The sequence below is a fragment of the Macaca thibetana genome, chromosome 19, assembly GCF_024542745.1.
Source record: "Macaca thibetana thibetana isolate TM-01 chromosome 19, ASM2454274v1, whole genome shotgun sequence".
Taxonomy (NCBI): Eukaryota; Metazoa; Chordata; class Mammalia; order Primates; family Cercopithecidae; genus Macaca; species Macaca thibetana.
This window is the reverse complement of record NC_065596.1, coordinates 23,591,734-23,615,413: the sequence shown is the minus strand read 5'-3', so window position 1 is coordinate 23,615,413 and position 23,680 is coordinate 23,591,734. Positions and strand designations below refer to the sequence as shown.

The 23,680-nt window shown below is 60.1% G+C and overlaps 2 protein-coding genes across 3 annotated transcripts in view; one reads left to right on the top strand and one right to left on the bottom strand.

Moving 5' to 3' along the window:
- PALM (paralemmin) overlaps positions 1–23,600 on the top strand; it is a 142,470-nt gene extending 118,870 nt beyond the window's left edge. Inside the window, exons 3-10 of one of the 2 annotated variants that reach the window (XM_050771163.1) lie at positions 422–473; positions 1,280–1,360; positions 1,998–2,128; positions 5,177–5,327; positions 8,420–8,441; positions 10,645–10,704; positions 15,151–15,282; positions 21,627–23,600. In XM_050771163.1, the coding sequence (XP_050627120.1) occupies positions 422–473; positions 1,280–1,360; positions 1,998–2,128; positions 5,177–5,327; positions 8,420–8,441; positions 10,645–10,704; positions 15,151–15,282; positions 21,627–22,156 (1,159 nt within the window). In that variant the 3' untranslated portion in view covers positions 22,157–23,600. The remainder of the gene's footprint in view (positions 1–421; positions 474–1,279; positions 1,361–1,997; positions 2,129–5,176; positions 5,328–8,419; positions 8,442–10,644; positions 10,705–15,150; positions 15,283–21,626) is intronic. The other variant, XM_050771164.1, reaches the window with a different exon arrangement.
- The window catches only part of RNF126 (ring finger protein 126), a 245,801-nt gene that overhangs the window by 79,995 nt on the left and 142,126 nt on the right, over positions 1–23,680 (bottom strand). The window lies entirely within an intron of this gene.

Below are 23,680 nucleotides of genomic sequence, written 5' to 3'. Positions count from 1 at the left end.
TTCACCCCGTTTGGCCCTCCTGGGGCTGCAGAGTAGGTCTAGGTGGGCAGGAGGGTGCGGAGAGGACTGTCCCGCTCCGTCTTCTGGTCTGCGCCAGGAGGTAATACACTTCCTTCTTCCTGAAGCATGCTTCTCTGGCCTTTGATGCCTGGTGAACGCCTGTGCATTCTTGGTGGCCCTGCCTCAGTGTCCCCTTCTCCCCAAACCCTTCCTGGTCGCTAGGCAGAGCCTCGTCCCCTCCTGTCCTGGCCTCTGAGGGAACAGGGAAGGTCCCACTTTACAGAAGGGGAAACTGGGGTTCAGAGATGAAATCACTTGCCCTGGTTACCCCTAGGGGAAGAGGCAGAGCTGGGATTTGAACCACGTTTGACGGGCGGCAGGGCTCAGTGAACCAGAGCTTGACCTTATCTCCCTCCCACAGGGTCCTGGTGGCAGAGACCACGTCCCAGCAGGAGCGGCTGCAGGCCATCGCAGTGAGTCCCCGCAGACAGTGTGGTCGGGGTGGGGGGTTGGGGGACCTGGGGTCTCAGGCCTGGGCCTGTCCTAGGACCTGGAACCAGGGCATGGGGGTGGTGAGTTATTTGCTTGGGAAACTTGAGTCCTGCTGACCCGCAGAGAATGAAAGTGGAGACCCCCTGAGTCCATAGCTCCTGGACCCCCGGCCTCCCTCTCCCTGATGGGTCAGCGGGGAAACTGAGCCTGGCCTTCCCTGGAGCCTTGTCCTCGTCCTGCAGGAAGATAAGCTTTGGTGGGGGGAGCACAGATGTGCTGTGGTGCCGTCTTGGTGGTCTCCAGCCCAAGAAGGCCCCCTCGGGGTCAGAAGACCCTCTCCGTGACCCAGCCCTCCCGGGATGTGGCCTGTTTCCCAGCTTCAAGTCATTCTCCTGCCTCAGCCTCTCGAGTAGCTGGGATGACAGGCACCCGCCACCGCGCCCGGCTAATTTTTGTATTTTTAGTAGAGACGGGGTTTTACCATGTTGGCCAGGCTGGTCTCGATCTCCTGAACTCAAGTGATCCTCCCGCCTCGGCCTCCCAAAGTGTTAGGATGACAGGCGTGAGCCGCCGCGCCCGGCCAATCATTCGTTTTCAAGACAGGGTCTCGCGCTGCGGCCCCGGGCTGGAGTACAGTGGTGCGAACCGCTGTCACCTGGGAGCCGGTGGGCCACGCGGATCCACGGACGGAGGAAGCAGGGTCGGGCTGGGCAGAGCCTGGCGCGGGTGTTGGGGGATCTCCAGGGCCCCCACGCCCAGCCCCGACCCCACCCGGCCCTCCCCACAGGAGAAGCGGAAGCGGCAGGCGGAGATCGAGAACAAGCGCCGGCAGCTGGAGGACGAGCGGAGGCAGCTGCAGCATCTAAAGGTACGGGCAGGGCCCAGGGTTAGGGAGCGTGGCGGGGCCCAGGGTTAGGGAGCGCGGGCGGGACCCAGGGTTGGGGAGCAGGGTCGGCAGTGAGGCGGAGGTGACCCAGCCCCGGACCCCTGCCCAACCGTGACCCCAACCCCAACCCTGACCCCGACTCCAAGCCTGACCCTGAACTCAACCCTGACCCCAAACCTGACCCTGACCCTGACCCCAAACCTGACCCTGACCTCAACCCTGACCCCAACCCTGACCCCAACCCTGACCCCGACTCCAACCCTGACCCTGACCTCAACCCTGACCCCAAACCTGACCCTGACCTCAACCCTGACCCCGACCCCAACCCTGACCCAACCCTGACCCCGACCCCAAACCTGACCCCGACCCTGACCCCAAACCTGACCCTGACCTCAACCCTGACCCCAACCCCAACCCTGACCCTGACCCCAACCCTGACCCTGCCTCCAACCCTGACCCCAACCTCAGTTCTGACTCTGACCCTGACCTGACCCCAACCTTGGTCCTGACCCCAACCCCGACCCTGATTCTGACCCTGATCCTGACCTCGATCTTAATCCTGACCCCAACCCTGACCCTGGTCCTGCCCCCGACTCTGACCTGGACCCCTGCTGCCCAGTCCAAGGCACTGCGGGAGCGCTGGCTGCTGGAGGGGACGCCGTCCTCGGCCTCGGAGGGGGACGAGGACCTGAGGAGGCAGATGCAGGAGGATGAGCAGAAGACACGGCTGCTGGAGGACTCCGTGTCCAGGTGAGGGCCACAGCGTGGGTGCGACCGGGCTGGGCGGGGCCTCGGGGGCTGCTGGAGGACTCGGTGTCCAGGTGAGGGCCACAGCGTGGGTGCGACCGGGCTGGGCGGGGCCTCGGGGGCTGCTGGAGGACTCGGTGTCCAGGTGAGGGCCACAGCGTGGGTGCGACCGGGGCTGGGCGGGGCCTCGGGGGCTGCTGGAGGACTCGGTGTCCAGGTGAGGGCCACAGCGTGGGTGCGACCGGGCTGGGCGGGGCCTCGGGGGCTGCTGGAGGACTCGGTGTCCAGGTGAGGGCCACAGCGTGGGTGCGACTGGCTTGAAGGGGCCTCGGGGACCACAGGCTCCCGGGAGGGTATGGGAAGAGTCGTCAGTGTGCTTTGAGGGGGATGTGTGAACGGGGCAGGCCAGGACCCAACGTGCTTTGAGGGGGACGCAGGCCGGGGCAGGCCAGGGCATCCACCTGGGCCTGGGGCAGCTTGCTGGGGGCAGAGGTTGGCTGCGTGACCTCAGGCAGGGAGTCACCCCTTTCCCCTCCCGCCACCCCCATTCGAGCCAGCGAGGGATTCGGGATGGAGCTGGCGGGTCCCTGGGGCTGGGTGTTGCCGGCACTGGCCTCCCCGGGGGCTTCCTGGCGCCAGCCCAGCTGGCGGGCGAGCTCTCCCGCGGTGCGAACAGGGACACAGAGCAGCTGGGCCCGCAGGAAGCTCGGGCGGGGGCAGGATGGGGACAGGATGGGGAAAGGGGCCATCCCTGTGGGGGCTGGGACCAAAGGCCTGGAGTTTCCGGCGGGCAGGAGGCCCAGGCTCTGCTCGGGGCAGCAGGGTCAGGGCGGAGGGAAGTGACAACCAGGATTCCAGAGTCTGCCCTGGCCAGGGAAGGGCCCAGAGGCGGGAGGCCGGCCGGCCGGGTCACTCGGACCTCGCAGGCCCCGCCTGGACGCTGGGTTCTGACCCCCGTGGGGGCCCCTCCCTGCCCGGTTCTGCCCATTCGCTTTGAAGAAAGCATGTTGAGGGTGTTCGAGATGGAATTCCCTCCCTGGCAGGGCGTTCAAAGGCATGGACAGGCTGGGCACAGTGGCTCACGCCTGTAATCCCAGCACTTGGGAAGCCGAGGCGGGAGGATCACTTGAGATCAGGAGCTTGAGACCAGCCTGGAGAAACCCCGTCTCTACTAAAAATATAAAATTAGCCTGGTATGGTGGCACGCACCTGTAATCCCAGCTACTCGGGAGGCTGAGGCAGGAGAATCACTTGAACCCGGGAGGCAGAGGTTGCCTTGAGCCAAGATCTCGCCATTGCACTGCAGCCTGGGAGATAGAGCGAGACTCCATCTAAAAAAAAAAAAGAAAAAAGAAAAATGGAAGGTATGGACAGGGTGGGGCAGTTCTGGTGGGTTTGGGGCCTTGGAATGAGCTGAGTGTTACCGACTCCCTGGGCCTCAGTTTCCTCACCTGTGGACCAGGGAGGCAAAAAACCCACGGTGTGTCTTTTTTTTTTTTTTCTTTTTTTGAGATGGAGTCTCGCTCTGTCACCAAGGCTGGAGTGCAGTGGCGTGATCACGGCTCACTGCAGCCTCCTTCCTGGATTCAAGCGATTCTCCTGCCTCAGCCTCCCAAGTAGCTGGGACTACAGGCGCCCGCCACCACCCCCCGGCTAATTTTGCATTTTTAGTAGAAACAGGGTTTCTCCATGTTGGTCAGGCTGGTCTCAAACTCCCGACCTTAGGTGATCTGCCCGCCTCGGCCTCCCAAAGTGCTGGGATTATAGGCGTGAGCCACTGCAACCGGCCCCACTGTGCATCTTAATTCCAGCAAACATTAAGCACCAGCTGTGTCCCTGGGCTGAACGGGATGTTCAGACAGGTGGAGCTGAGACGGGCCTGGCCCTGTTTGCAGAGAGGTGGACAGTCAGACACCTGGGCGAATGCAGTGGGAGTTACTGGCCGTGGTGGCTGGGCACGTTGGGATTCTTTTCACACAGCCCTAGTGGGCACAGGCTCAGGCCCCTCGATGGAGGATGAAGACCTGGCTTGAGGCCTAGTTTGCTTTCAGAGGCCTCGGCTTCACCCCTCCCCGGGGAAACCCGCTTCTCAGGTGCTGAAACTGAGCTGCTCTGGGTCTCCACTACCTTCTGCCAGCTTGGGCTCTGCCCAGACACCTCCTACAGGAAGCCCTCCAGGCTGACTGTGGGCTGGACCCCTCTTCTTGTGTGGGGGGGACGCGGGTCTGGCTCTGTGTCCAGCCCGCCAGCCCGAGCCCACCTTGTTAGACCTACGGACTCAGCCTCCGTCTGCCCTGTCCTGGGGCTGGGGCTGAGCTGCTGTGAGTGCCGCCCGCCCTTGCCAAAGCCCGGGGCTGGGATTTCATATCCCGGTTTTGTTTTCCTGGATCTATTTGTCCCGTTATCTTCTAACACTTGGAAAGTGACATGGTTTTTCCAGTTTCCCGGTGAGATAAAGTTTCCTGTTAAAATACACAAATTTGAGCGGGAAAGAGTTCGTTTGATACAGATAGTGACATAAACGGCACAGGCCGGAGGTCAGGGGACACGGGGAGCCAGCCCTGGTTTGAATCCCGCCTCTGCTACCTGCTGGCTGTGAGGCTTTTGCACTCCGTGCCTCAGTTTCCCCCACCGTGAACACCATGGGGTTGCCTGGGAGCTTTGAATTCAGAGAGCTGGGCCAAGCGCGGTGGCTACGCCTGTAATCCCAGCATTTTGGGAGGACGAGGCGGGCAGATCACCTGAGGTCAGGAGTTCAAGACCAGCCTGGCCATCATAGTGAAACGCCGTCTCTATTAAAAATACAAAAGATTAGCCGGGTGTAGTGGTGCATGCCTGTCATCCCAGCTACTCGGGAGGCTGAGGCAGGAGAATCCCTTAAACCCGGGAGGTGGAGGTTGCGGTGAGCCAAGATCAAGCCATTGCACTCCAGCCTGGGCAACAAGAGCAAGAATCTGTCTCAAAAAGAAGAAATTTGGGAGCTGTCGTACAAAAGGTGCCCAGAGCCCTGTGGGGATACAGGAGTCACCCTCACGCACACCCTCTCCCCAGGTTGGAGAAGGAAATTGAGGTGCTGGAGCATGGAGACTCCGCCCCAGCCGCGGCCAAGGAGAACGCAATGGCCCCGAGCCCGGTCCGGGCCCCGGCCCCGAGTCCAGCCAAGGAGGAGCGCAAGACAGAGGTGGTGATGAATTCACAGCAGGTAAGGGGGTGACCGGGGGGCGGATCCCCAGGCCCCCACTCCCGTTGGCCCCAGAGCAAGACCCCAGCCCTTCCATGTCAGCGCGGCTGTGGGGAGAGGCACAAACTAGAGCCAGGCACTCGATTTCAAGCTCACCGGGGCCACTTCCCAGCTGTGTGAGCCGGGACATGTGGTTTTGCCTCGCTGGGCCTCGGTTTCCCCATCTGTAAGACGGGGGAGTAATGGGAGCAGCCACCACTGGGGGCATTGGAGGGCTCGGGGAACGGCGGGAGACCCGGTGCTGGTGGGTGCTGGTGGTTTTGGCCATGGTGTTTTTTTGTTTTTGTTTTTGTTGGTTTTTGAGACGGAGTCTTGTTCCGTTGCCCAGGCGGGAGTGCAGTGGTGCGGTCTCGCAACCTCCGCTCCCAGGCTCAAGCGATTCTCCTGCCTCAGCCTCCCGAGTAGCTGGGACCACAGGCGCCCGCCACCACACCCGGCTAATTTTTTTGTATTTTTAGTAGAGACGATGTTTCCCCATGTTGGCCAGGCTGGTCCCAAACTCCTGACCTCAGGTGACCCGCCCCTCAGCCTCCCAAAGTGCTGGGATTACAGGCGGGAGCCACCTTACTTGGCCTGTTTTGTGTTGTTGTTGTTTTTGTTTTTGACACAGGGTCTCACTCTCACCCAGGCCAGAGTGCGGTGGCACAACCACAGTCCACTGCAGCCTCAACTTCCCCAGCTCCAGCGATCCTCCCGCCTCAGCCTCCCAAGTAGCTGGGACCACGGGTGCACGCCACCACGCCCGGCTAATTTCTGTCTTTTTGGTAGAAACGGGGTCTCCCTCTGCTGCCCGGGCTGGGGTTGTCATGGTTTCTGTTGAACCCCTGCATTGTTTCGTGTGGCTGAGCCTCCAGAAAGCCGTTCCCATGGGAACAGCATCTCCGTTTGATGGGAGTAAAACCCCGGCCTACAGAGGCTGGCTGGAGGCCACGCAGCTGAGTGGTCCTTAGTGGTCTCAGCTGTTGAATCTGGCATCTGCCATCTAAGCCAGACTATGTTAAAACCAGACCCTCGGCCGGGCTTGGCAGCTCACGCCTGTAATCCCAGCACTTTGGGAGGCCGAGACGGGTGGATCACAAGGTCAGGAGATCGAGACCATCCTGGCTAACACGGTGAAACCCCGTCTCTACTAAAAATACAAAAAATTAGCCGGGCGTGTTGGCGGGCGCCTGTTGTCCCAGCTACTCGGGAGGCTGAGGCAGGAGAATGGTGGGAACCTGGGAGGCGGAGCTTGCAGTGAGCTGAGATCGCACCACTGCACTCCAGCCTGGGCGACTGAGCAAGACTCCGTCTCAAAAAAAAAAAAAAAAAAAAAAAAAAAAAAAAACAGACCCTTGGCCGGGCTTGGCAGCTCACGCCTGTAATCCCAGCACTTTGGGAGGCCGAGGCGGGCGCATCATTTGAGGTCAGGAGTTCAACAAGACCAGCCTGACCAACATGATGAAACCCCGTATCTACTAAAAATACAAAAATTCACCGGATGTCGTGGGGGCACTTGTGATCTCAGCTGGTCAGGAAGCTGAGAATCGCTTGAACTCTGGAGGCAGAGGTTGCAGTGAGCCGAGATCCCGCCATGACACTCCAGCCTGGGTGACAGAGCGAGATCCTGTCTCAAAAACAAAAACAAAAGACCTGGTTCTGGGCACAGTCCCGGACCTCACTGAGCTCATGTCAGGTGGGAAGATGGCCATGAGTCAGTAACCACCCAGGGAGCATGGTCAGGCTGAAGAGGTGGGAAGCCCAAGGCACTGTGAAATCCCCAAGGAAGTTCCTCATTCGTGGGAGGGCTGGGCGGGTGTCCTGGAGGACGTGGGGTATTTTCTTTGTGGTTTTTTTTTTGAGACAGAGTTTCACTCTTGTTACCCAGGCTGGAGTGCAATGGCACGATCTCAGCTCACTGCAACCTCTGCCTCCCGGGTTCAAGTGATTCTCCTGCCTCAGCCTCCCAAGTATATGGGATTACAGGCATGTGCCACCACGCCTGGCTAATTTTAGTTTTTAGTAGAGACGGGGTTTCACCATGTTGGTCACACTGGTCTCGAACTCGTGACCTCAGGTGATCCGCCCACCTCAGCCTCCCAGAGTGCTGGGATTACAGGCATGAGCCACTGCACCTGGCCAAGGAAGTGGGTTTTGAAGTTTGAATAGGAGTTCTCCAGGCGCTTTTTTCCCTGAAGGGTGATTGAGCTGGTGTGGGAGGCCCAGCAGTACACGTGCACGGTCCCTGCCTTCCTGAGGGGCACACCCGGTGACGTGATGGGGGAGAGTGGAGCGAGGGAACATCAGACACCACGGCCATGAGTCAAGAGTGTGTCCCAGAAACAGCAGGAAGACCAGGGAGGCCAGGGCACCGTTCAGGGAGAAGGGCCTGTGTGCAGGGTCTGACCACGCAGGGCAGAACCGGCTCAGGCAGGAGACGCTAGACCCTGGGCCTTGCGCAGTGGCTCCCAGGAGGCCACGGCAGGAGGCTCACTTGAGAGCAGGAGTTCAAGACCGGACTGAAGGGGCACAGAGGAGCCGGCTGGATTCAGGGCGGCCTGCAGGAGCCACTGATGCGGGGGCAGGAGGGGAGGGAGAAAAGAAACGAGAAATGAGTGGTGGCTCACGCCTGTAATCCCAGCACTTTGGGAGGCCGAGGTGGGCGGATCACCTGAGGTCAGGGGATCAAAACCAGCCTGGCCAACGTGGAGAAACCCCGTCTCTACTAAAAATACAAAATTAGCCGGGTGTGGTGGCGCGTGCCTGTAATCCCAGCCACTGGGGAGGCTGAGGCACGAGAATCGCTTGAACCCAGGAGGCGGAGGCTGCAGTGAGCCGAGATTGCCCCGCTGCACTCCAGCCTGGGCGACAAGAGCAAAACTCCGTCTCAAAAAAAAGAAAAAAGAAAGATGACCTGGGTGTTTCTGGCCAGAGTCCCAAGAGGATGGGATGAGAAGCGGGCGCGTGTGACCTCACCCACTGTGCCAGCCCTTCCCAGGCTCCTGACCCCGGGGCTCCCCTCCCTCTGCCCGGGGATTCTGGCACCCCTGACCCCTCTCTCTTCTTTCTTGCAGACCCCGGTGGGCACACCCAAAGGTAGGGCTTCTGGAAGGAACTCGTGGGGCCTGGGCGCACTCTGGTGGCCAGAGAGGGGATGGCAGGGCGGGGAGTGCAGCTACAAAGTAACAGGTGCTGGGGCCTCAGGCCTGTGATCCCAGCGCTTTGGGAGGCCAAGGCGGGTGGATCACCTGAGGTCAGGAGTTCGAGACCAGCCTGGCCAACATGGCGAAACTCAGTGTCTAGTGAAAAAATACAAAAACAATTAGCTGGGTGCGGTGGCTCATGCCTGTAATTCCAGCACTTTGGGAGGCTGACGCAGGAGGATCGCTTGAAACCAGGAGTTCAAGAACAGCCTGGGCAACACAGGGAGACCCTGTCTCTGCCAAACATAAAAAAATCAGCTACCGGCCGGGCCCAGTGGTTCAGGCCTGTGACCCCAGCGCTCTGGAAGGCTGAGACAGGTGGATCCCTTGAGGTCAGGAGTTCGAGACCAGCCTGGCCAATATAGTGAAACCCCATCTCTACTAAAAATACAAAACAATTAGCCGGGTTGTGTTGCGCGCCTGTAGTCCCAGCTGCTGGGGAGGCTGAGGTGGGAGGATCGCTTGAGCCCAGGAGGTTGAGACGGCGGTCAGCTGTGATCGCACCACTGCACCCCAGCCTGGGCGCCAGAGCGAGACCCTGTCTGTAAAATGCATTTCACGCTTCCATATCGATAGCGCGACAGTCGGCAGCCAGGGTTGACGCTGGCATCTGAAGTGCCTCTGGCCTGGTTTGTGTGTGTTAATTATTCATAAGGAAGTGTCTCCTTGTCTTACTGTAGAATTAAAAATTAATCATTAAAAAAATCTAGGCAGGCCTCTCAGGGATTTTGTGAAAATCACTGGACTGAGGATGAGGAATGAACTACGGGGGTGGCTGTGGGATTTTCTAGGGGTCTGGAGGGGCCCGGGTGCCTGTGTCTGTGTGGGGTCTGGGTGTCGGGGGGCCCAGGTGCCTGCGTCTGTGTGGGGTCTGGAGGGGCCCAGGTGCCTGTGTCTGTGTGGGGTCTGAGGGTCTAGGGGGCCCAGGTGCCTGTGTCTGTGTGGGGTCTGGGGGTCGGGGGGGCCCAGGTGCCTCTGTGTCTGGAGGGGTCCAGGTGCCTGTGTCTGGGTGGGTCTCGGGGGGGGCCCAGGGTGCCTGTGTCTGTGTGGGGTCTGGAGGGGGGGGGCCCAGGTGCCTGCGTCTGTGTGGGGTCTGGAGGGGCCCAGGTGCCTGTGTCTGTGTGGGGTCTCGGTGTCAGGGGGGCCCAGGTGCCTGCGTCTGTGTGGGGTCTAGGGGGCCCAGGTGCCTGTGTCTGTGTGGGGTCTGGGTCTCAGGGGGGCCCAGGTACCTGTGTCTGTGTGGAGTGTGGGGGTCTGGAGGGGCCCTAGGTGCCTGTGTCTGTGTGGGGTCTGGGGGTCTAGGGGGTCTAGGTGCCTGTGTCTGTGTGGGGTCTGGGTGTCGGGGGGCCCAGGTGCCTGCGTCTGTGTGGGGTCTAGGGGGTCTAGGGGGCCCAGGTGCCTGTGTCTGTGTGGGGTCTGGGTCTCAGGGGGGCCCAGGTACCTGTGTCTGTGTGGAGTGTGGGGGTCTAGGGGGTCTAGGTACCTGTGTCTGTGTGGGGTCTGGGGGTCTAGGGGGTCTAGGTGCCTGTGTCTGTGTGGGGTCTGGGTGTCAGGGGGGCCCAGGTGCCTGTGTCTGTGTGGGGTCTGGGTGTCAGGGGGGCCCAGGTGCCTGTGTCTGTGTGGGGTCTGGGGGTCTGGAGGGGCCCAGATGCCTGTGTCTGTGTGGGGTCTCGGTGTCAGGGGGGCCCAGGTGCCTGTGTCTGTGTGGAGTGTGGGGGTCTAGGGGCCCAGGTGCCTGTGTCTGTGTGGAGTGTGGGGGTCTAGGGGGTCTAAGTGCCTGTGTCTGTGTGGGGTCTGGGGGTCTAGGGGGTCTAGGTGCCTGTGTCTGTGTGGGGTCTGAGGGTATAGGGGGCCCAGGTACCTGTGTCTGTGTGGAGTGTGGGGGTCTAGGGGGCCCAGATGCCTGTGTCTGTGTGGAGTGTGGGGGTCTAGGGGGCCCAGGTGCCTGTGTCTGTGTGGGGTCTGGGTGGGGTCAGGGGCCCCGGTGCATGTGGGGGTCCAGACGCACTTGTGTGAAGGGGTGTTGGGCTGTCTAGGGGGTCCGTGTGACCTCTCCTCTGACTCCCGTCTCTCTCTCCACCTCCCCTCCTGTGCAGACAAGCGAGTCTCCAACACGCCCGTGAGGACGGTTGACGGCTCCCCCATGATGAAGGCAGGTGGGTTGGTCCCCCAGGCTCTGGGCCCCAGATCCAGCCGCCATCGGGCCAAGTCTCGGTCCTGGAGGGCCGGGTGGGGTGGGGGCGACACCGACCTGCTCTCCGCAGCGTCTGGCCGGGCTGTGGTTGCGGGGGTGGCGGCTGGACCACGGCCGAGGCTCTGAGCCTGGGGTAGGGCCCCCTGTGCTTTGTGTCCTCGTCCCACGCCGGCCCATGCTTCCCTGAGAAGACGGGCCCCACGCATGGCGGCTCTAACCGACGCAACCCCACGGCTTTCATTCCACCCTAACCTCACGGCTCCCTCCTGGGGCCCACGGGGGGTGGTGCTCACGCCTGAACACGCTCGCTGCAAATCTTACCTGCTCCGGTCCTTGGGCAGTAGGACCGGCTGCCCCGGGAGAGTGAGCTCCCCGTCCCTGGAGGCAACCAAGCCAGGTCCCCGGCGCTGCTGCGCTTCCAAGAAGCAGGGGAAGCTCGGGGTTGACGCCGAGTGCCACACGGTGGTCAAGTCAGGCTCGAACCCCTGGCATGCCACGTGGTGCCGGTGTCTTGAATTTCTCCACCTGCCAGAGGGGTGGGACCTCGGTACGCCATTCTGGGGCCTGGCACAGGACAGGAGCCCAGTAATGGAAAATCATCGCAGTCGGCAAAACCACTGCGGTGTGAGTGAGCTGGAACAGCATAGGAGCAAGGCAGAGGGCCCGGCGCGGTGGCTCACACCTGTAACCGCAGCACTTTGGGAGGCCGGGGTGGGTGGATCGCCTGAAGTCAGGAGTTCAAAACCAGCCTGGCCAACATGGTGATACCCCGTCTCTGCTAAAATACAAAAATTAGCCTGGCGTGGTGGTGCACGCCTGTAATCCCAGCTACTCGGGAGGCTGAGGCAGGGGAATCGCTTGAACCCAGGAGGCAGAGTTTGTAGTGAGCTGAGATCGCCTCACTGCACTCCAGCCTGGGCGACACGAGCAAGACTCTGTCTCAGAAAAAGCAGGAAGGCAGGGAGGTGAAGAAGGACTCTGGGGTGGCTGGCCAGGACAGGACAGGGCTGGAAGGAAGGAGGCCACCCAGAGGCCCAGGTCTCCAGCACGGTCCAGGGTGGGGGTTGCCCCAGGATGCAGCAGACAGAGGCATTAATGTGTCAGAGCAGGTGGTGCCTGTGGGCCTCTGTGCCAGTGAGACCAGCCCTGGCAGACACCGGGGACCAGGTCCCCCACTGGTCCCCATGGCCACTGACTTTGTGCAGTGCGCGACCTGCTCAACAGTGTGGGCAGCTCTGGACTAGCTGTCTGGGGTGGAGGGCTGAGGCTGTGCAGGGATATAGGGTTGAAAAACAGTCGTCCCTTCACCCGACATGCTTATCAAGCGCCTGCTGTATGCCAGGCATTAGGGGAGCAGGTGTTCTAATGAGGGCCACAGCCTCTACTACAGAAGAAAAGTGAGGCCAAGGACGTTGAGTTGGAGGAAGGAGGATTTGAACCACAGGGCTCGGGAGGGGAGCGTTCAACATTTGAGAGGTGACGTCTGAGTAAAGACCCAAAGGTGCTGGGGGAGCAAGGCACGCAGCTATCTGGAGGAAGGTGCCAGTACAGAGGCCCCGAGGCAGGACAGGGCCTGGGGTGTTGGAGGAACAGCCAGGAGGCCGGTGTGGCTGGAGCAGCGTGAGGAGGGGGAGAGGGCGGAGGGGAGAAGATGGAGAGATTGTTCAGGGCCCTGTGGCGGGATGGGAGAGGGAGGGAGGCGGGAACCATAGGGGGCTGTAGGCAAAGCCGGGACTGCCCCGACTCCGTGGTCACTCACGCCCTCTGGTGACCGCGGGGAGAACAGACCGCGGATGGTGCCAGGCGGAGGGGACAGGGCTGCTGGGGAAGGAGGCTGGGATGGGCGGTGGAGGGGCGAGCAGTGGGCGGTTCCCTGTGTTCTGAAGGTGGAGCCCCCAGGGTTTGAGGAGAAACGGGTGTGGGGGGATAAGAGGCAGGGAGGACCGGCCGGGCGCGGTAGCTCACGCCTGTAATCCCAGCACTTTGGGAGGCCGAGGCGGGCGGATCATGAGGTCAGGAGATCAAGACCATCCTGGCTAACACAGTGAAACCCCATCTCTACTAAAAATACAAAAAATTAGCTGGGCGTGGGGGCGGGTGCCTGTAGTCCCAGCTACTCGGGAGGCTGAGGCAGGAGAATCGGTTGAACCCAGGAGGCAGAGGTTGCAGCGAGCTGAGATCGCACCCCTGCACTCCAGCCTTGGCAACAAGAGCAAAACTTTGTCTCAAAAAAAAAAAAAAAAAAAAAAAGTCAGGGAGGACTGAGCTGCCCCCAGCGGGTGGGAAGAGCCAGGTGTAGTGGGCAGGCGTAGGGGCAGATGGGGAGTGGTGTTACGGAATGTGAGAGTGGGGCTTTTGTGGATAGAGGCTGAATCCAGGCCAAGGTCCTGGTGGGGATGGGCGTGCAGGAGATTGGAGCCCGGTGCCTGGACGAGGTCCCCGGAGCAGAGTCCAGGGCCGCAGCCGGGCCTGAGCGTCGAGGTGGGGTGGGAGGAAGGAAACGAGGTGGCTGTGGGGGCCGAGGGGCTGGGCGATGGCAGGGCTGCCCACAGTGGGGACCGACGGGCGCTCAGAAGTGGCGAGGGAGCAGGTCACGTGGCTATCTGGGGGAAGGGTGTGCCAGGCATTGGGAACAGCCCGTGCAGAGGCCCTGAGGCCGGGCCGCACCTGGGGTGCAGTGTCACGGGTCAGGCCAGTAGTCCTGGCAGCCCTGTTCAGCTCCCACTGCGGGGCGGGGTCTCTGGGAGGTGCTTGATGACCCCCGGTGCTCGGCATCGTCGAGCAGGCCTGGGGTGGCGGGCAGCCACCAGTCGCTGTTAGGATGCAGGCTGTGTGTGGCTTCTGTGGGAATCACTTTTACAGAGCCGGGGACGGGGAGCTGAGTGTGGAGTCAGGGCCCTGATGAGTAGCGATGTTCAACTATCTCACGAGGGTCTCCTTCATTCTCTGAGTCTGAATAGATAATGGCACGTCCAACAGTCAGCTGGAAGGAGGCGGCCGGGCGCGGTGGCTCACGCCTGTAATCCCAGCACTTTGGGAGGCCGAGACGGGCGGATCACGAGGTCAGGAGATCGAGACCATCCTGGCTAACACGGTGAAACCCCGTCTGTACTAAAAAATACAAAAAACTAGCCGGGCGAGGTGGCGGGCGCCTGTAGTCCCAGCTACTTGGGAGGCTGAGGCAGGAGAATGGCGTAAACCCGGGAGGCGGAGCTTGCAGTGAGCTGAGATCCGGCCACTGCACTCCAGCCTGGGCGACAGAGCGAGACTCCGTCTCAAAAAAAAAAAAAGAAAGGTCAGCTGGAAGGAGGCATTGAGTCCCGGGGGTTTGGGTGGTCGGGGCGGGGCACAGGTCAGGCTGGGGACTGTGGGTCTGCAGACTGAGCCCCAATCTTGGCCATGACCCCAGGCAAGGCAGGGTCTCCCTGGGACTCACCTGCCCCTCTGAGAATCCAGGAATGGCGGCGCTTGAGGGCTCACGTCTATAATCCCAGCGCTTTGGGAGGCCGAGGTGGGAGGATTGCTTGAGCCCAGGAGTTTGAGACCAGCCTGGGCAATATAGTGAGACCCCCATTTCCAGAAAAGATAAATTAGCCGGGCATGGTGGCACACACCTGTGGTGCCAACTACCCAGGAGGCTGAGGTGGGAGAATGACTTGAGCCAGGAAGGTCCTGACTGCCATGAGCTGTGATCGGGGCACCGCACTCCAGCCTGGCCGACAGAGCGAGACCCTCTATCGATTTAAATAATAGGCCAGGCGCAGTGGCTCACACCTGTAATCCCAGCACTTTGGGAGGCCAAGGCAGGCGGATCACCTGAGGTCAGGAGTTTGAGACCAGCCTGACCAACATAGAGAAACCCCATCTCTACTAAAAATACAATAATTAGTCAGGCGTGGTGGTGCGTGCCTGTAATCCCAGCTACTCAGGAGGCTGAGGCAGGAGAATCACTTTAACCCGGGAGGTGGACCCAGATGACACCACTGTGCTCCGGCCTGGGCGACAGAGCGAGGCTCCATCTCAAAAAAAAATTAAAACGATCTGGGAACAGTGAAGCCTTTCCAAAGGGCTGGGCTGGAACTTGAGCTTGACAGACAAGAGTTTGGTGGCCAAACAGAGGACACAGTGCAGAGGACAGGGATGAGGACCATCTGGGCGGACAGCAGGATGGGGCCTCGAACACCAAGCAGAGGTGTTCAGACCGGGCGCCCCGGGTACTGGGGAGCTATGGAGGGATGTAGAACTGGGGAGGGCCGCGTCGAGAAGGTGCCCCGGCATCCCCAGCTCCTCCTGCCCCATTGCTGCTTGGCTCTGTGCTGCTAGCTCCCCCCTCCCTGGCTTGGCCGCAGCCCGGCGGGGGGCGCGGGGGCGGGCGGGCTGTGGCGTAACCCCGTGACTCTCGTGCCAGCCATGTACTCGGTTGAGATCACTGTGGAGAAGGACAAGGTGACAGGGGAGACCAGGGTGCTGTCCAGCACCACGCTGCTCCCTCGGCAGCCGCTCCCTCAGGGCATCAAAGTCTACGAGGACGAAACCAAAGGTACGCGCACCCCGGCCCCTGCCCTCCCTCCGCCCGGGCCGGAGCCCTGAACGAGTGTGCTCCTGGCGTGTGGGCCCAGCGTCACCCCGGAGTCGGGACGTGAAGCAGATGACGCTTTCAGGCCAGGGCGTCACCCCCTGTGGCCCACGGCTGGGCTCAGAGGTCGTTCAGCCCCGTGCCCACTGCCCAATCATTCGTCCACTCCAGAAAGCTGAGCCGGGTGCCAGGTACCCAGCCGGGCTCTGGAGGAAAATCTGGAGGTAGATTCAGCTTCTGTCCTCGCTGGGTGGCAAACCAGTCCCTTCCATCTGGAGCTCCAAATAATTCATTTAAATTACTGCTAGCACAGGGGCTCACGCCTTTAGTCCCAGCACTTTGGGAGGCTGAGGCAGGAGGATTGCTTGAGCCCAGAAGTTTGAGACCAGCCTGGGCAGCATAGCAAGGCCCTGTGTCTACCAAAAAAAAAAAAAAAATTACCCTGGCATGGTGGTGCGTGCCTGTGGTCCCAGCTACTTGGGAGGCTGAGATGGGAGGATCCCTTGGGCCCAGGAGGTTGAGGCTGTAATGAGCCATGGTCACACCACTGCACTCCAACCTGGGCAACCGAGTGAGACCCTGTCTCTTAACAATATAAAAATAAAAAAAGAATTGCTAGTGTGATAAAAGCTACAGAAAATGCACATCCAGAGGGCTGTGAGAGGGTCTCACAGGGCGAGGATGGGGTGGGGGGAGGCTTCCCAGAGGAGGTAAGCAGGGGCTCATCAGAGGCACTCAGTGCATGGGAACCACACCTGGCAGAGCTGCAGCACCTGCAAAGGCCCTGAAGTAGGATGGAGTTTGCTGGACTGGAGGGGTGAGGGGAGCCGGGCTCCTGGGGTGAGAGGAGACAGGCTGCAGGGGTGAGAGGAGTCAGTCTGCAGGGGTGAAGGGAGACGGGTTGCAAGAGGAAAGGGAGATGGGCTGCAGGGATGAGGAGAATCGGGCTGCAGGGGTGAGAGGGGCCCATCTGCAGGGGTGAGGGGAGACGGGCTACAGGAGTGAGGAGAGGTGGGCTGCAGGGGTGAGGAGAACCGGGCTGCAGGGGCGAGGGGAACTGAGCTGCAGGGGTGAGGGGAGCCAGGCTGCAGAAGTGAGGGGAACTGAGCTGCAGCGGTGAGGGGAGCTGGGCTGCAGGGGTGAGGGGAGCCGGGCTGCAGGGGTGAGGGGAGCCAGGTTGATCAGGGAGTTGAGGAACTGGTCTCATGCAGGAGAAGGGTGCTTTGCCTGGAGGCAGGGGGACAGGGACAGGCAGGGCTGTGTCCTGAGGGCTTTGGGAAGCCTTGGGTGGGTTCGGTCCTGACGGTGCTGAGGTCTGTGTTTTAAGGGCTCCTCCCGGTCAAGAGGCAAACAGGCTGTGGGAGATGCCAGGGATCCCAGGAGGAGGAGGGAAGCTCCGCACAAAACTCCAGTCTCTTTCGTTCTCTCTCTTTTCTTTTTATTGATTTATTTTCTGGAGGAAGAGTTTCACTCTGTCGCCCGGGCCGCAGTGCTGCAACGCCATCGCGGCTCACTGCAGCCTCCAGCTCCTGGGCTCAAGTGATCCTCCTGCCTCGGCCTCCCAAAATGCTGAGACCACAGGCGTGAGTCACTGCACCCAGCCTCTTTTTCTTTGCGAGATATAATTCGCAGACCATAAAATTCCACCTTACTGGGAGACTCACCTGGGCCCGGGACACTGCAATGAGCTGAGATGGCACCCCTGCACTCCAGCCTGGGCAACACACCAAGATCCTGTCTCAAAAAAAAGAGAGGACAGAAGCCCCGTCCCCATCAGCTATCACCCCCGTCCCCTCCCCAGCACTGGCGCCCACACATCCCCTCCTATCTCTCTGGATTGGCCTGTCCTCGACATTTCATAGAAATGGGATCACATGGCCAGGTACGGTGGCTCACGTCTGTAATCCCAGCACTTTGGGAGGCCGAGGTGGGTGGATCAACTGAGGTCAGGAGTTCGAGACCAGCCTGGCCAACATGGAGAAACCCCGTCTCTGCTAAAAATACAAAAAGTAGCCGGATGTGGTGGCACATGCCTGTAATCCCAGATACTTGGGAGGCTGAAGCAGGAGAATCACTTGAACCCAGGAGGCAGAGGTTGCAGTGAGCCGTGATCGTGCCATTGCTCTCCAGCCTGGGCGACAAGAGTGAAACTCTGTCTCAAAAAAAAAAAAAGAAAAGAAATGGGGTCACACACTGTACGTGGCCTTCTGTGTCTGGCATGACATCCCCAAGGTGCATCGGCACTGTGGTCTGGGTTGGAGCTGGCTCCTTTTCATGGCTGAATACTATTCCACGGGTTGAGTGGACCTTCTTCCATCTGTAGACATTTGAGCTGTTGCTACCCTTTGGCTACTGTGAGTAGCATGCTAGGAAATTTGTGTGCAAGTATTTGTTTCCGCCCCTGCTTCCGAGGCCTTTGGGTGTACACCTAGGAGCGAACGTCTGGGTCCCAAGGTGACTGTGTTGAGCTCAGTGAGGACCTGCCATTTTCCACGGCAGCTGCACCGTCCCGTTGCCACAGGTCACAGACAAGGGTCCAGTTTCTCCACGTCCTCGCCAACGCCTGTAGCCCATTCTCGTGGCGTCCTGGTGGCGTGAACGGGGGCCTCCCTGTGGTTTGCATTCCCAAAGCCTTCTGTTCTCAGGCACCTTGGCCTCTGCGGTGCCCCAGATGCTGTCAGAGGGGCCCCCACAGCCCAGCTCTGGGGTGGCCTTGGGGTGAGGCCCTGGCGGCATCTCAGCTCCAGCCATCCCCAGCTGTGTGGCCTTGGGAAGTCCCCATGCCTCGTCTTCCAGACGAGGTCCTCACTCCCGGTCACTCCACCCTCCTCAGCCTGGCCCCTGGGGATTCCAGACCTGCCAGGCTGGACACTGGTTGCTTAGCCACGGGCAGGTGATCTGTTTCCATGGCAGCCGAGGGCTCCGATTCCTGTCTTGGGACAGCGGCCAGTGGGAGACACTGAATTCAGTTTCGCCTGATCCAGACACACCCCACCCTCCGGGCCTCCAGCCCAAAGTCACTGAGAGGCCTTGAAGCATGGACTCCCCTCCCTGGGGACTTCAAAACTGAAAGTGGAGAACACTTTCCTTCTGACCTGTAGCCAGGAACGGGAGCCCTGACCCTTGGCCGGGAGGAGGCGAGTCCCTGGGGCCCCCCATTGCGTCCCTTCCAACTCCCAGCACGGCCCAGGCAGACATGATTCTAGAAGGAATTTGCAGGGCTGTGAGCTGGGGCTGGCATCAGATCATAGCAGGGAGTCGTGGGGTGCTGGACTCTGGCCCTTGGAGAGTCCAACAGAGCTGAAAAAGTGTCAAGTCAGACACAGATAAGGAAATTTGGAAAGACTTGGGAAGCACATTTAGCAAGAGTGATTATATATATAAAATGCTACCAGTGGAGAATACACGTTCTTTTCAAGCACGGAACACTGTCAGAAAGTGACCACCACGACCCAGGCTGCCAAGGAGGTTTTAGGATTGTTACAGAGTTTGTATCTTCTGTCTGTGTTCCTCTACTCCCTGAAATTTAAAAACACCCTCCTAAATAAATTGTGGCTTCACATGGCAATCAGTCAAACTGGGAATTAAAAACTATTTACACTTGAAAGTGACATCATCTAACTCGTAGGATACAGCCAAAGCAGAACTCAGAGGAAAATGCGTAGCCTTTTCCTAGAATACAAGAATACAAAAAATAAATGAATGAAACTTTAACTTAAGTTAAAATGAATGAAAATGTTAATTTAAGGTCAATCAAATACACCCATAGATGGAAAAAATCAGAATCCCTGTAAAGGCCGGGCACGGTGGCTCACACCTGTAATCCCAGCACCTTGGGAGGCCAAGGCAGGCAGATCACCTGAGGCCTGGAGTTCAAGACCAGCCTGGCCAACATGGTGAAACCCCATCTCTACTAAACATACAAGGATCAGCTGGGTGTAGTGGCAGGTACCTGTAATCCCAGCTACCCTAGAGACTGAGGCAGGAGGATTGCTTGAACCTGGGAGGTGGAGGTTGCAGTGAACTGAGATCACACCACTGCACTCCAGCCTGGGCAACAAGAGTAAAACTCTGTCTCAAAAAAAAAAAAAAAAATGCTGGCGCGGTGGCTCATGCCTGTAATCCCAGCACTTTGGGAGGCCAAGGCGGGTGGATCACAAGGTCAGGAGTTCGAGACCAGTCTGGCCAACATAGTGAAACCCCATCTCTACTAAAAATACACAAAAAATTAGCCAGATGGGGTGGCGGGCACCTGTAAGCCCAGCTACTCAGGAGGTTGAGGCAGGAGAATTGCGTGAACTAGGGAGGTGGAGGTTGCAGTGAGCTGAGATTGCGCCACTGTGCTCCAGCCTGGGTGACAGAACGACACTCGTCTCAAATAAAGGAAAAAAAAAAAAAGAATCCCTGTAACGTGTAACCTCCAGTTCCCCAGGGTGGGTAGTCCTGTCTTGTATAAGAGAAACAGGCCTCGATGCGGGGGAGGAACAGGGGTTTAGCTGTGTTAACTTGGCCCAGTCGTGCCCCTTCTTTGAACTTTCATTTTTGCTATCTTTACGATGGAAAAGAATCCTTACTTTTCAGGGTGATCACATGGGAGCTAGTTGGCTAAAGGATATGGAATTACAGGCCGGGCACGGTGGCTCACGCCTGTCATCCCAGCATTTTGGGAGGGGGAGGTGGGCAGATCACTTGAGGTCAGGAGTTTGAGACCAGCCTGTCTGTACTAAAAATACAAAAAATGAGCCAAGCATGTTGGCTCACGCCTGTAATCCCAGCTACTCAGGAGGCTGAGGCAGGAGAATTGCTTGAACTAGGGAGGTGGAGGTTGTGGTGAGATGAGATTGCGCCACTGCACTCCAGCCTGGGCAACTCCATCTCAGAAAACTAAAAAAAAATCCTAGGCCGGGCGCGGTGGCTCAAGCCTGTAATCCCAGCACTTTGGGAGGCCGAGACGGGCGGATCACGAGGTCAGGAGATCGAGACCATCCTGGCTAACACGGTGAAACCCCCGTCTCTACTAAAAAATACAAAAAACTAGCCGGGCGTGGTGGCGGGCACCTGTAGTCCCAGCTACTCGGGAGGCTGAGGCAGGAGAATGGCGTAAACCCGGGAGACGGAGCTTGCAGTGAGCCGAGATCGCGCCACTGCACTCCAGCCCGGGCAACAGAGTGAGACTCCGTCTCAAAAAAAAAAAAAAAAAAAAAAAAAAAAAATCCTAATTCATTCCTTTCCACTCTTTTTCGATTCCTAATAAGTACTTTTGTGCCTATAAATTTTCCTTGTCATCGACTGGGTGCAGTGGCTCACACCTGTAATCCCAGCACTTTGGGAGGCTGAGATGGGTGGATCACCTAAGGTTGGGAGTTCAAGAACAGCCTGGCCAACATGGAGACAACCTGTCTCTACTAAAAATACAAAATCAGCCGGGCGTAGTGGCGGGCACCTGTAGTCCCAGCTACTTGGGAGGCTGAGGTAGGAGAATCGCTTGAACCCGGGAAGTGGAGCTTGCATCGAGCCAAGATTGCACCACTGCACTCCAGCCTGGCGACAGAGTGAGACTCTGTCCCAAAAAAAAAATTTTTTTTCCTCATTTTACCGCTTTGGCTGCATCTACAGATGCCAGCAGGGGCTTTAATTGTTAGTTCTGAAGGTGTAATCTAGTTCGTGATTTCCTGTTTAGCCTCGAGGAGGATACAAGCCTTGCCCAGGTGTCCCTCCTGCCTCGAGCCAGGTCACTCTCTGTCCCTCCTGCCTCGAGCCAGGTCACTCTCTCTGTCCCTCCTGCCTCGAGCCAGGTCACTCTCTCTGTCCCTCCTGCCTCGAGCCAGGTCACTCTCTCTGTCTCTCCTGCCTCGAGCCAGGTCACTCTCTCTGTCCCTCCTGCCTCGAGCCAGGTCACTCTCTCTGTCCCTCCTGCCTCGAGCCAGGTCACTCTCTCTGTCCCTCCTGCCTCGAGCCAGGTCACTCTCTCTGTCCCTCCTGCCTCGAGCCAGGTCACTGTCTCTGTCCCTCCTGCCTCGAGCCAGGTCACTCTCTGTCCCTCCTGCCTCGAGCCAGGTCACTCTCTGTCCCTCCTGCCTCGAGCCAGGTCACTCTCTGTCCCTCCTGCCTCGAGCCAGGTCACTCTCTCTGTCCCTCCTGCCTCGAGCCAGGTCACTCTCTGTCCCTCCTGCCTCGAGCCAGGTCACTCTCTCTGTCCCTCCTGCCTCGAGCCAGGTCACTCTCTGTCCCTCCTGCCTCGAGCCAGGTCACTCTCTGTGTCCCTCCTGCCTCGAGCCAGGTCACTCTCTCTGTCTCTCCTTGTACAGTGGTCCATGCTGTGGACGGCACCGCCGAGAACGGGATCCACCCCCTGAGCTCCTCTGAGGTGGACGAACTCATCCACAAAGCAGACGAGGTCACGCTGAGCGAGGCAGGGTCCACAGCCGGGGCGGCAGAGACCCGGGGCGCTGTGGAGGAGGCAGCCCGGACCACGCCCTCCAGACGGGAGATCACCGGTGTGCAGGCACAGCCAGGCGAGGCCACGTCCGGCCCGCCGGGGATCCAGCCCGGCCAGGAGCCCCCGGTCACAATGATCTTCATGGGTTACCAGAACGTAGAGGATGAGGCCGAGACCAAGAAGGTGCTGGGCCTTCAAGACACCATCACGGCAGAGCTGGTGGTCATCGAAGACGCGGCCGAGCCCAAGGAGCCCGCGCCGCCCAACGGCAGTGCCGCCGAGCCTCCCGCAGAGGCTGGCTCCAGGGAAGAGAATCAGGCCGGGCCGGAGGCCACCACCAGCGACCCCCAGGACCTCGACATGAAGAAGCAGCGTTGCAAATGCTGCTTGATCATGTGAGCCGGCCCCCGAGACCCCGGCCCCCACCCCACACCACAGACACCCACCAGCCCGGCGCCTGCCCACCCTCCACCCACGGCCTCACGGGTCCAGGACTTGGCGTGTTGTTACATGTTCCTTCCGAGTTTTCTTTGACTGGAAAGAGGGACGGGGGCCCCCCACCCGTCACCACGCCCCAACGCTCCCCCCGAAACCAGAGCCGTGCACTCGTGCCTGGTAGGAGAGTCAGGACAGACCCGCTTATCCCGAGACAAGGACCCCCCCCATGTCACGGCAGCTTCACAGACGCGGCTCGCGCCCACCGGGGTCCTGGCGGGTGGGACCCGCGGCCTCCACGTGGCCCAGGCCAGCCTGCCACCCTCTGGGCCTCCCGCCTGTGCCTTTCTCTGAGGGGACACCCTGCCAGAGAGGGCCCCGGGAGCCGGGGGTGGGAAGTGGGGCTCCACGGGGTTCCCTAGCCAAGGCGCTGGCCCCCCAATCTCAGGCAGTTGGGGTGAGGCCGTGCCTCTTTGGGCCTCAAAGCGTTGGGTGGAGGACAGGCCCCTCCGCTGTGTCCCCCATGCCCTGTATGGGCCCAACCAGTGGACAGCGGAGTCTGGGGGAGGGGGAACCGGGGATATGCCCCCACCCGGGAGGGGCCGGCAAACCCTGGGCTGTGTTCTAGAGGGGGCGAACCAGGGGTCATCAACCTGTCCCCTGCACGGGGCAGGGACCGAGTGAGCCACTCCTTGTCCCGAGCTCCCGCCCCCACTGGGCCCTCCTTCCTCCTGGTGCTAATTTGGGGACCCCAGGGGCCGCCCCGGCCTCTTCTCCAACCTGCCTGGGCCAGGATCCTGGGTCTTCCCAACCACACCCCAGAGATCAGGCCCCACCTACCAGCTCTGCTGGGCTTGGAGCATGTCTGGGCAGTGGAGAGAGGGACACAGCCTGGGACAGGAAGCCTCTTGGTTGGAGCAGGGGACCCTCATTTGCCACCCAGACCAATGTGAGCCTGCCCCCAGCCCCCTCTTACTGGAAATGGCAAGGGGCTTCCCTCCTGGGGGCAGCTACACCCGTCCCCAGAGGCGCATTCGTGCACATTCTCACAGACAACTTCTCACGCGTTGGCTTTGGACAACCAGGCCCCAACTTGGTCCCTCCCCCGGGGGCCTCCAGCCTGGTGCCCAGTGCTCAGGCCACCTCCAGGTACAGGGGCCACCTCGGATGGGAGCCTGGGTCCCTGCCTCCGCTCTGCCCCTGGGTGGCTGGGAGGAGAGGCCCTCTCGGGGGTGACCTGGGCGTCAGCCACGGGACCCCGTCCTCCTCCCTCGAGTCCGCCCGAGTCCCTCGAGCCGCGAGCCTTCGCTGAAGTGCCCTTGCTGCCCCCTCCGCTTTTGGTGTGTGACGAGGTCCCCGATGTTCTTGATTTTCCCAGAGAAGCAAATAAACAGCGTGAACAGCCCCAGTTCCTAGAGTTCTTGGCTTTCAACCCGGCGAGGAAGGCGTGACCAGGCCAGGGGGTGGGGCCTGCCGGCCTTTGAGCCA